Genomic DNA, 12,158 nt, shown 5'->3' with positions numbered 1-12,158 from the left:
AGTATTTGAATTTTGAGATACCGAAACTGCATTTGTCGAGTTTGTGTCAAAATTTTGTTGACATGTTTGTGCGAACAAGAGTACATGATACCACTATCACGACGATGATACGTTGCATGAGAAGAAGCTAGAAGCTAGAGTCATGATTCAACGGCTGATACCCAGATGTGAAGGAGGGTATGTCGAGTCGAGAGATCAGGGGCAGTCGAACGGGCCTTGAAGGGGCCTTGCATCATGACGTGAAGATTTGCATCGAGGTGGAGGAGGGAATTGGTTGCCTTGTCGTTTTAATAGGATGTACCTAATAATCAAATTCTGCCCATATACTTGCCGTTGCCCGTCGGCTGTTCGTCTGTGACAACAGTGTACCTCGTGTGCCTACCTTACTATCGTTGTCTTTCATATTTGAGGCTGGACAAAACCTGGTCCCAGAGGCATTCCACAATGCCTGCTACGCAAACCAGCGCGGGCTCAACATCGGGTGTCGCGCCCGACTTGACATCTTCATCAAACATATAAACTACTGGATCTAATGTTCCTTCTTCAAACTTCTCGCAGAGAACCGCAATTATAGCCACGAAGGATGATTGTTGGTTGCTCAACCGGTAGTTCTAGACTTCGTCACCCAACCTGATCTGTACCAAGGTTGAAGGACGCGGAATATCATTATCTCGATCTATCGTCGCTGGTTCCAGTGTATTCTTTGCTCATTTTGTGGTAACAGAAGTGAGTGGCAAAGCCACATGCGGGCGCGGCGGCGCTGACCAGGGTGAGGCGGCTTCACGAGAGAGTCGACAGCATAGTCGGACTGTCCAGGTCGGAAGACACCTGTATCGAACGGGTATCTAAAGCACTCGAATTTCTCGTTGGTCCATGTAAGGCTGGTTTGAGCTTGAATTTATACTGCTGGCGGAGTTCCTATGTAAAGGCGCTCATCAAACTGGCAATAGTTGCCTGGCAAGCCTGCCTGCTTCCAGTACTGCCTCTTCAGCCACTCCTGCAGCACACGCTTCAACATCTGAGTGGACGAAGTAACGTCCCACACCCACTTCTCGGCCACCCCCACATTTCGGCCACCCTAAAATGCCTCATCGAAAATACTCACCGCCATTTTCAAACTTGAATAGATTTACCAATTTTCACTCAATCATCACCATTCTTTCTGTGAAGCATAATAACTACCGAATGCGTCAGTATACAGAAGATGAAATTTCTCGGGCACTTGAGGCTATCGCAGCTGGTGCTAGCCTACGAAAAGCTTCATTACAGTATGGTGTTCCAAGAACAACTCTCCAATCTCGAATCCATGGCACCCAGGCAAGAGATATTGCCTTTTCTGATCTTCAAAGGCTTTCTCCAACCCAGGAAAGCCACCTGGCTGAATGGGTTCGAATTCAGGCTGCCCTAGGCCTGCCTCCAACCCATCAACAACTCAAGGACTTTGCTGAACGCATCCTACAGGTCCATGGAGACTCCCAGCCTCTTGGAAAGAACTGGGTGCAGTCTTTTATTAAGAGAAACCCATCTGTAAGGGTCCAAAGAAGCAGAGCAATCGATTCCCAGCGTATCAATAGAGCTTCAACTAATGTAATCAGGCAATGGTTTAAGCACCTCGCCATACCTGAGATCATAGCCATCAAGGCCTCTAATCGATACAATATGGATGAGACTGGTATTCTAGAAGGCAGAGGATCAAATGGGCTTGTTCTTAGATCATCAGAAACTCGTTCTATCCGCAAGAAACAGCCTGGATCGCGTGCTTGGACATCTCTGATCGAGTGTATCTCTGCAACTGGCAAGGCACTGCCTCCACTTGTTATATATAAGGGCAAGAATGTCCAGCAGCAGTGGTTTCCTCTAGATCTGACGCTATACGAATTCTGGAAGTTCACAGCTACAGAAAACGGGTGGACTTCAGACTCTACAGCTGTTAAGTGGTTAACAGAGGTCTTCATCCCTTCAACCCAGCCAGGGGACCCCTCAGAGGTCAGATTATTGATCTTGGATGGTCATAGAAGCTATGAGATTACTGCTTTTATGTATACATGCTTCAGGAACAAGATACACTTGCTGTTCTTGCCAGCACACACGTCACACGTCCTTCAGCCACTTGATCAGTCGGTTTTTGGGCCCCTCAAGGCAGCATACAAGAAGGAGCTTGGATTACTAGCTGAATGGGATGCTGGTACAGTTGTGGGCAAGAGAAATTTCGTTGTATGCTATGGTAAGGCGCGTAAGGCAGCCCTGATAAGCAAGAACATCATCAGTGGCTGGAAATGGACTGGTTTGTGGCCTGTCAGTATGGCTAGACCCCTCATGAGCCCTCTGCTGCTTGAGAACACATCAACCCCTGCTAAACCAGCTGGTCAGGTCTGCAAAGGGCTCTCTGATGGTAAAACAAGCGAAAAGTGGGCGGTAGATACATCAGCAGTCCCTTGGTCAACCCCTCAGAAGAGGGATGAGCTTCAGGATCAGTTCAGCCTATTCAGCAAGCTGGATAACGATGAGCATACGCAGCGCCTGCTTTTTCGGAAGGTTCAGAAGGGCTTTGATGAGAAGGCATACCAACTGGCAGTAGCCCAACGAAAGATTGAGGCACTACAGGCAGAGGTTGATGCCAGTAGGGCCAGGAAACGGAAGAAGGTTAAGATGAGCCCAAATTCGAAGTTTGCCGATATTGAGGCTATTCGGAGGGCTCAAATCGAGGCGGGCGAACTTGAAAGTAGCACAGATGAATCCAGCGAGTCAGAAAACCCTAGTGACAGCGAAAGTTGCATCGTCGTGGCATCATAATACATATAAATTTTAGTTGAAGTTGATGTGTATAAATGTGAGGGCATCAAAAGTGAGTGGCCGAAATGTGGGGGTGGCCGAGAAGTGGGGGTGGCCGAGAAGTGGGTGTGGGACGTTATCACAACCTAGGTAGCGATTGGCCGGATACCTCAGAACCCTGCAACATTTCTCATTTTCCTGTTATCATCCAATAACAAGTGATCACCTGACACTGGCAGCCCAAATCTTTTCAGCTGCTTATCCTCGTCGTCTCCTCTCCCACCTCGCGGCAGCTGGGCTTTCTTCGCCGTCAGCGCATCCGTCCAACATCGCAAGCTGCAGTACCCACCCAGCGCAATGGACCCATTATCAGCATTGAGTCTAGCTGTCAATGTCTTGTCGGCCGTTGACATCTCGAAGTCTTTCCTTGAGACTCTGGGGCAAGTCAAGGAAGCGGGCTCGTCGGCCGCCACACGGGACATTGTCAGCATCAGCCGCAGCCTTCAAGCATCGAACGCGAAGATCGCATCTCAATCGTGGGCTGGAAACGACGATGAGGTGATAATCTCTCAACAATGCTTTCTTGCAGTAAAACTGAGAATCGTGGCAGGCTTTCAAAAACCTTGTGGAGGAGTGCCAGAAGCTTTCAAAGGAGTTGGTGCGTCTCGCAGAGGAACTTTCGATCAGGAGTTTGAGTAAGCTCGTGGCGAAGCTCAAAGTCGCAGCTCTTACGGTGTGGAGCCATAGTAGGATCGAAGAGAAAAAGGCGAGGCTGGAGACGATTCGCGGACAGATTCTGTTCGATATGGTAGTTCCTATGGCCAGAAAGGTCCACGAGATCCCCGACGTGACAGCGATTGATACACAGACCCAGTTCCTCCTCAATGAGATCAAGGCAGGTCAGGACGCAAATAGCGCTATGGAAAGGCGTCTACGTATCTTTCACGAAGAGTATGCTGCCGTCCAAGATGAGCGACACACTGAGCTTGTCTCTCTTCTTCGTGATATGCCTGATGTGAGACCGCAACCTCCCCCAACGGCAGAAGGAGACGGAAATCTGAAGTCTAAGGGATTGGTTTTGGATAGTTTGCTCGACTCTCTCTATTTCTCCCAAGAAAGCGACCGATTCCATAACATCAACCCGGCTCACAAAGGCACCTTCGAATGGATTTACAGGAAGCCGCCCACAGGAGCAAACAAAGCGACATGGACAAACTTCCGGAAGTGGATGCAACACGGTGCCGGAATATACTGGATTTCAGGAAAGGCTGGGTCGGGTAAATCGACGCTCATGAAGTTGTTGCGTACTGATGCGAGAACTCGCAGCTCTCTACGTGACTGGTGCGCCAGTGGCCGTCTTTTGGTATTGTCATTCTACTTCTGGAATCCAGGGACGCCATTGCAAAATTCGCTAGAAGGCTTGCTCAGATCTGTTATTTTTCAAGCTCTTGAGGAATGCCCCGAGCTTGCCGAGAAGATATTTGACGCCGGCTTACTGCGACGCATTGACAAGCACCATTCCCCAACCATACCAGAAGTTAAACAGGCGTTCTCTTGCTTGACGGCGCCAGGGCTCACGGACTCTTCCGGGGCTCCTATAAGAATTGTTCTCCTCATCGATGGACTCGATGAGTTTGACGCTGGTACAAGTTTCACGGAGCTCGCGGCGTTGTTCACAGCCGCTGCTCAATCACCCTCTTTCAAAGCTGTTCTGCCCAGCCGACCCGAAAACGCATTCGAGGATGCTTTCATCAACTGCTCAAAATTGAGGCTTCACTATTTAACTCATAGTGATGTTGTCAAGTATGTGAACGAAAACCTTACGAATCATCCTAGGATGTTTCAACTTATATCACGGGCCCCGGAAGAGTCAGCCAATCTTGTTGAAGAGATCGTGGAAGCCGCTCAAGGGGTCTTTCTCTGGGTCAAAGTGGTCGTTAGATCTCTCCTCGAAGGTTTCCAAAATCATGACGAGATAGGTGCGTTGACCGAAAGGCTGCGCGAGCTACCAACCGACCTCGAGGATCTATTCCGCGTCATGCTCGAGCGAGTTCCCCATAGATACAAATCGACAATGTCGAAATAATTTCAGCTCATACGAGGCACTTCGGAGCTCCAATCCAAGGATCAACCTTGTATGGATGGCACAGTCAAATGGCCATTGACGGCATTGAGCTTGAAGTTTGCTCTTGTTGAACCAAAAGCAATACTCCAAGCCCAGACTGGTGAATTTACTCTAAAAAGGGCATTTGAAGAAATTCGTTCAATCGAGGCACAGATGAGGATATGCTGCTCTGGTTTGATCGAGCTTAGAGCCTCGACTGAGCAGGTTCACCCTGATCTACTTATGGAGCCGGCACCAGAAGCCAAGAATGAGTTCAGCTCCGCTGTCATGGACAGCTGGAATGACTGGTATGATCCAGAGGTGCAATTTATACACCGGTCCGTGAAAGAGTACTTGTCGAAAGAAGATGTGTGGGATGGAATTCTTGCCCTCGAGAGCTTCAACGTTGAAGCCGCACTCTTGCAAAGTCTGGTCATGCAGGCTAAAAGTGGTTCATATCGAAGCCGCAAATCATCGTCCTCAAAAGGCGTGCCCTGGGACATTGTGGCAACTGCCCTGGAAATCGCTCGCACTCTGGAGATTGAGTGTGGGACAGACCAGCTAGACATGATGAATGCTTTGGAGACGGCACTGATGACAAGATGCGGACTGAGCTGGTGGGATACTTTCGACGACATCCCGACTGAAGGCGCTGCGTGCAACGACAGCTTGTTCGCATTCGCTGTCCGTTATGGTTTGCGGCTCTACGTCCGAGCCAGACTTCAGAATGGAGGCTGTCAATCTCTTCACAAACAGGGTCGACCGCTTCTCAATTATGCTTGCGCGCCAACAGCAGCTCCTGTCTGGGTAAGGGGCCTAGATGTGCGGATCGTTGCGGATTTGTTGCAGCATGGCTCAAATCCAAATAAGCAGTTCAACGGATGCAGTCCCTGGCAACATGCCTGGTATGCGACACGGTCCGCGTTATCTGCAAGAGATGAATTGTTCCCAATCCTCGAGACTTTGTTAGCACACGGTGCAGATCCAAACGCATATATCGAATACGTTGAGCCTTTCCCGGAAAGGCCTCTCTTATTACAGTTGTGTCGATTTTCTGTTCTTCTAGTAGCTTTAAGGCTGCGTGCCAAAATCTGGGAGAGTAGAAATAGCATCATTGCTGCCAACGAAGCGATTATAAATAGAATTATCAAAGGGTTGAAAAAGAAGGGCGCGAGGGTTCGGAAGTGGAGAAAGGTAGGTGACACCTTCATCCGTGAGAGCCCCGGCTCCTGGGAAATTCGGGGTCGAGTACCAACACCAGCCCAGTGTGGTCTGATGTGATATGTACCTTCCAAAATCATATCCCCAACATTCGTTTTAAAATATCCAAATACGGTTTCACCGAAATTACAAACTGATCATAACTACTTGAGATATGGAATGACTTGAACCTTTGCCCTTCTTCTGTGTAGTGCCCAAGCTTGCCCTTAAGATCCACCCTGATTTGACGACTGAAATATGCCGGGCACAAAGTTCGGCATTTGAATCTCTATTCATAAGTGCTGGGCGTCAATTCTTTTACTCGGCGGTGGCCAGATAAAACTGCGGCTTGAGGTCACGCAGCCCTGAATGTGACGAAGATGAGAGATGACCCTATTCCCAGCGCGTTGACGTGGATTGAGGTATTTTACGTTGAAAAGGAAGAAGGAAAACCTCATTCTTTGAGTGTAGCAATACTAACCCATAGTATTGCTAGTTGGTCTGATCATGTGTCAGTAATATGACTCGTCAACGGGCGCGACAAGAGGAACAAGAGGAATCACCCGAACACGTGTGTATACTGTTGCGAGTATTTCGGAAAACAGAGTACGGACTATGCGGATTTCAGAGCCTATGCAAAATAACCCGGAGCACTCATGCGTGTATTTGGTTAGTCGTTGGCCAGGTCGCGTTTCAGTTGGGAGCTGCTTACGACTACAAAAGGTTACTAAAGTTGAGGAAGCCTAGCAGACCTTTGGTTCCCTGACTCAAGTTCATCCCTCACCGAGGCCTCTTTTGGCGTTGCGCAAGCTTCGAACGTAAGTCAGGGTCATATGTAGGTCCAATTGTGCCCGCCGGATAAATAGTATAGTCTAAAATCGCGCCTAGCCGTAGACCATTCGTTCGGAGAGAAAACGCTGGCCCACAATGATTATCTTGCGCATGATAAAGCGTATGCACTACTGAAAGCATCTTGCGATTTAACTCAATTGAGGTTCCCGCATCCTCCTTCCAAAAGGACTCCGAAAGGGAAAACTTCTCCGTGTGTTAACGCCCGATGGTAACTTCCGACGCAATGAGATCTAGCAACGATGAACAAGGTGTGTTGTGGACGCTCTCATTGACCTTGACAGATAAACACATAAAGAGGAGTGAATTCCTGCCCCCAAAATGAAAACGAGTGAGCAGATCACACGGCTCTGACAACTCTCCGAGAAACAAGATCTCTAACAAAAGCGCGTTTCTGAAGAAGAACAATGTACTCTCGAAGTCTTCTCTTCTTCCTACTCGCTGTTCCATTTGCAGCTGCGGTTCCCGTCGCCGAGCAGAAGCACAATGGGAAGCCCATCCAGTACGTTGTCTCTCTTCTCCCATATTTTATCCCGCCCGTACCGTTGTAATGGAGTTGCTGGATCTTCCATCGCTCTCCATTGACCAAGATGACTTATATCTAACATCGTGCCAGCGTGAAAGTTCCCGGCATGGGTACGGGCACCTATTATCCGGGAGATCACGGCCATAGCGGAAATGTGGCTGTGTATAATCTTGCCCACTATGGCAATGTCAACGGCCCCAAGAAGGGGGGTAAACCGTGAATAAGACAGACTATCTCAAAATGGAGGGCTACAGTCTATGGGCTAAATATGAGGTTGCCAATCAAGAACAGAGCAGATACAGACAAAAGAGAAAACTTCCTATGAAACTGCATTTCGCTTGAGTCTTTCAAATATTGAAATGCCTGTTTGGTAAATCAGCATTTGTCGGCGTTCACTAATCAACTTGTATTTGCTGGCCTTGAGAAGTCAGGGAATGCTTTAACACGCGCGACGTCCTACAACCCAGAACCGTTAGTGAAAATTGCATCCCAGATGATTGACGCATTCATCGGCACAAAATATCTCCCAAACCTGAGGTAACTTACGTATTCTAGTCGATTTTAACGCCAGACTTCAATTGGGTTGTGGTTGTCACAGCTGTATATGCTTCTGGGTTCAAGTCGTAGGGCATCACCTACGGTAAGATAAAGGATGCAATTAAGATACACCTATCATCGATCCATGGATAGCATCTGTCTTATCAAGCCCCGTCAAGTAGCTTTGACATCCATGGATCTCGGTCCACGGATGGAAAAACGAAAAGTGGACCGGACTCCAATTGATTTGGCTGAGTAATCGTCACCCACGCAGTATTATGTTGCGAAATATCATGCTTGAGGTAGCAAAAAGCCAAAAGAAACAGACCATAATGGTTTATGAACTGGGATGGACGGGCAGGTGATCGAAACCTGGACCTTCCGCAGACATCGCTGAGGATATGCAAAGCGGACGCTCTACCACTGAGCTACACGCCCATTTCTAAGGTGATGGCTTCGATGGAGCATCGGAACCGGTTGGGAAATCCGCACCCAATTGGAGATCAAGGTGCTGGCTTTGCGGGCTGCAGGCGAGTCTGAATCCGGCCGGGGAAATGGTTCTGTGCATTCCGCGGGTGGACTCGCGACGCAGTGGAATGGAACCCCTCACTTTGTGCTCCCCCACTTGGTGCAAGCGCAGAGAATGAGAGCGGAAAGCAGTGAGGAGTTGCGGCATTTGCGAGATGCCCTAGGCGTAGGTAGTGGTACTTATTGTGTGAATTGTGCGGTTTGCTCAACAAATCACACCGAGCGGGGCTCAGCCCCGTCACTCCCCTTGGTGTAGTTGGTTTATCACGTTCGACTGTAATGGTTTCATTGTCATCGAAAGGTCTCTAGTTCGATTCTGGAAGGGGAGAACCAATTCTTTTGCATTTTTGTAGACTTTGTTCTCAAATTGCTTTGCTGTTGGTCTTCGATTACCATTTACTACTTTTGTCGTCTAGCACATGCGACCGGGATGGTCCGATTGACTTTGCTGTGGTTTCAAACTCAATTGCCCCTCATTCTCGCTGGCGATGTGACAGTGGCATCCATCATGTTCCGGCTCTCATTCCTGAAGTTCTGGGCAAAGTATTTTACTCAGACATCTCTGCCACTTTCATTCCAATCTCTTTGCCCCATTCCGCCGTCAACGTCGACGCCCTCTTTTCTGGCATCCTTTACAGCTTGCCTTGCCTCTTGCTGCTCTTGCTTCTTCCTGCCCATCATTAGCGACATCCTGGGATCCTGTAGTCATCAAGTAAACTCACTTCTCGAGACCACTTGCGTAATCGTCAAACTGCACGTCCTGCCCGGGGACTTTCTGCGCCCCGCTCTTCCGATCGACGGCATCCGCAACCTTGCCTTCCGCCAGAGTCTCCATCTGCTCGGCCTCAACGTTCGGGTTCTCCGGCCCCCGGCTTGCGCCTGTGCTGCTGTATGCAGTGTTGCGCTGCTCCGTCGCATCGACGGGGCCGGAGGAATGCACACCCTGGCCCAGGGAGCTAGGCACCGCATCGTCGGCGGACCGCGACTGCGACTGCGGGAATGGCGTGCGACCGAGGACTGCGTCGCGTGCGCTCGATTCGCTCTGTTGTGCGTCTGCGTTCTCGGCAGGGTTGCGAGATGTTGGGTTCGAGGATGTGGTATAGGCCTCGGCCTTGGGTGGTTGAGATGGCGCTGAGGATGACATCTTGGTGGTTTAACGTGCTAACTGGCGTATTCCAGCTATTGTTATTGATAACCTCTTGGCTTGTTCAGATCTGAGAATTGTGTGAAGATGATCGCAGTAGATATCTTCAAAAACGAGTCGCTCAGCACATGACGCTGGTGTAGAATAACTTGCGAAAGCTGCGCTCATATCAGTGACCGATCGATGACGTCGGCGGGCGGGCGATTCTAGATCGGCGCTTGTTCGCTTGGACAGATCTGAATGACAGCGGCCACGTCCCCAAAGTTGGGTACCTTCGTCATCGCAGACCACAATCAATTGCTCTTGTTTATCACCAATAATTGTCATACAATCTCAGCAAGGTGAGTAGATACGGAGCCCAAGAGCTAGCCACACTCCAGCCACCATGTTCTTGAGCCACGACGCCCAAGATTCCCAAGCTGCTCTCGACCCCGCGCACATTCCAATCTTCAACGAGTCACGTTACTCAGATTTGAGACGAAATATCTCCGCAGCCCGGGCAAATCCCTCTCAAAGTATTGGTCAGCCGTCGCGGGGTCGCTGCGGCTCGCGATCAGTCCCAAAATTGCGCCACCGGCGGCACCCATGATCCCTGGTTCTTGCAAACAACTCGCATCTGATTGCTCGGTATCCCAACATGCCTTTCGAAACAATTGCCTTGCCATTGGTTCCCCGCATCGTGATACTTTGGCCAAGACCAACGATGCGGCGAGATGGAGGGTCGTGGGCCGGGCTGACGGCTCCGACTCGGCGTGGGCATGTGCCGCCGAGTTCCGCTGGGCTCGTTTTCGCCCATTCAATACGTTTGATGATAGATGATGAAGGCAGCTATTGGTGCCGAGGTCTGATTTCCAGCCGTGACAAAATCTAAGTTGCATATCGCGCGATATCGCGTAAACTCGTCCCAAGTCTGAGCAATGCCGCGGCGGTTATGGTGTGGGAGCGACTGCTGTTGTTTATAAGGGTTTATAAGGAATGGAAAGCGCCCGTTCTTCTGCGCGAGGCGGTCGCAACCTTAATATTGATACAGCAAATTTCAGCTCTCACATTGTTGACAATGGCGCCGGCAGCTACAGCGACAGCTCAGAAGCCCGAAGAGGCTCACGGGAAGACCGTTCCCATCAAGGAGTCTTTGGCTGTCCAGAATCCTCAACTCCAAGAGGAGGAGCTTCCAAAGGTTCTCACTGGTCACAAAGAGCCCCTCAAGCTGAGTGGCGCATTGGATAAGTACGAGCACTTCGACAGCACCCCAATCATCGGTCGCGAATTCCCCAGTCTCGACATCAAGGAGCTCCTCAGAGCGCCCAACTCCGATGACCTCATCCGCGATCTCGCCATCACCAGTAGGTATATCTTCCACCCCAAAGTCCCTGTTCTAATCCTTTAAGTTTCACAACGTGGTGTTGTGTTCTTCCGAAAGCAGGACAACGTCGACAACGACCTCCAGAAGGAACTTGTGCAGCGACTCGGAGAGCTTTCCGGCAAGCCGGCGACGTCGAAGCTTCACATTCACCCTGTCAACAATGCTGCTCGTGGAAACGACAAGGACGATGAGATCAGCGTCATTTCGTCCGCGAACGCGAAGAAGCTGTCCCTGTACAAATACCTGAACTACAACAAGAAGCAGACCCAGAGGACGCAATGGCACTCCGACATCACCTTCGAACCTGTTCCAAGCGACTATGCCCTATTGCGGCTTACACAACTACCGAAGACTGGAGGAGGTATGTTGTCTCACATTTTCGCTCACCGAATGCAATAGTGACTAACAGGTTCATAGACACCCTCTGGGCATCAGGCTATGAGGTGTACGACCGTATCTCCAAACCTCTTCAGAAGTTCCTTGAAACTTTGACAGCAACCTACGCACAGCCAGGATTCAAACAGGCTGCTGACAACAACGGATTCAAACTATTCTCGTCCGAGCGCGGCGCCCCCGAGAACGTCGGCGAGATTCTCGAGGCCATTCACCCGGTGATCCGCACAAACCCTGTAACCGGATGGAAGAGCGTCTTTGCCTTTGGTCATCACGTCGAGAAGATCAATGGTCTGTCCGAGGACGAGTCGAAGCACTTTCTGGATTGGTTCGTGCAGCTCGTCCTAGAGAATCACGATCTCCAAGTCAGGCATCGCTGGCAGAATGTCAATGACGTCGCGATCTGGGATAACCGCTCGGTGTACCATGCTGCTACACCAGACTACCTTGAAGGAGATTATGGTGAGAGGTCTGGCTCAAGGAGTGTTAGTCTTGGAGAGAGGCCATACCTTGACCCGCAAAGTTTGAGCAGGCGAGAGGCTGTGCGTGCTGAGGCTCTTGCTAAGGAGACTGGGGCCTGAAGCCTTCACGTAGGGTAGTTCAATTATCAGCAACTACGATACTAGTAATTGGATACTTAGATGAATATATTTGTATTCAAGAAGTGCTGTAAGGTAGTGCTAGTAATGATATTGTGGACAACATCAATCAAGCTCAATAGTTGAGGTTCAAGCACAATAGT

The 12,158-nt window shown here is 49.8% G+C and overlaps 4 protein-coding genes across 4 annotated transcripts; 3 read left to right on the top strand and 1 right to left on the bottom strand.

Annotated features, from left to right (window-relative positions):
- Nucleotides 1-3,129: 3,129 nt before the first annotated feature.
- On the top strand, nucleotides 3,130-4,858 carry CGCA056_v004102 (uncharacterized protein; the record flags this gene model as incomplete). The annotated part of the gene is made up of 2 exons (XM_037319357.1): nucleotides 3,130-3,330; nucleotides 3,383-4,858. 2 exons carry the CDS (start codon nucleotides 3,130-3,132, stop codon nucleotides 4,856-4,858), a joined length of 1,677 nt encoding a protein of 558 aa, XP_037181890.1.
- Nucleotides 4,859-7,332: 2,474 nt separating this feature from the next.
- Nucleotides 7,333-7,671, top strand: CGCA056_v004101 (uncharacterized protein; the record flags this gene model as incomplete). The annotated part of the gene is made up of 2 exons (XM_037319356.1): nucleotides 7,333-7,427; nucleotides 7,542-7,671. The coding sequence occupies 2 exons, from the start codon at nucleotides 7,333-7,335 to the stop codon at nucleotides 7,669-7,671; spliced, it is 225 nt and encodes a 74-aa protein (XP_037181893.1).
- Nucleotides 7,672-9,068: 1,397 nt separating this feature from the next.
- CGCA056_v004100 (uncharacterized protein) lies at nucleotides 9,069-9,660 on the bottom strand (the record flags this gene model as incomplete). The annotated part of the gene is made up of 2 exons (XM_037319355.1): nucleotides 9,069-9,186; nucleotides 9,239-9,660. The coding sequence occupies 2 exons, from the start codon at nucleotides 9,658-9,660 to the stop codon at nucleotides 9,069-9,071; spliced, it is 540 nt and encodes a 179-aa protein (XP_037181892.1).
- A 1,057-nt stretch (nucleotides 9,661-10,717) lies between these two features.
- On the top strand, nucleotides 10,718-11,997 carry tauD (Alpha-ketoglutarate-dependent taurine dioxygenase; the record flags this gene model as incomplete). Its single annotated transcript, XM_037319354.1, has 3 exons — nucleotides 10,718-11,003; nucleotides 11,049-11,384; nucleotides 11,441-11,997. 3 exons carry the CDS (start codon nucleotides 10,718-10,720, stop codon nucleotides 11,995-11,997), a joined length of 1,179 nt encoding a protein of 392 aa, XP_037180800.1.
- Between the last annotated feature and the right edge of the window lie 161 nt (nucleotides 11,998-12,158).

The sequence above is a fragment of the Colletotrichum aenigma genome, assembly GCF_013390185.1.
Source record: "Colletotrichum aenigma strain Cg56 chromosome Unknown KSG_Cg56_contig03, whole genome shotgun sequence".
In the NCBI taxonomy this organism is placed as follows: Eukaryota; Fungi; Ascomycota; class Sordariomycetes; order Glomerellales; family Glomerellaceae; genus Colletotrichum; species Colletotrichum aenigma.
The sequence above is the reverse complement of the archived record's forward strand: the minus strand, read 5'-3'. Positions and strand labels throughout refer to the sequence as shown.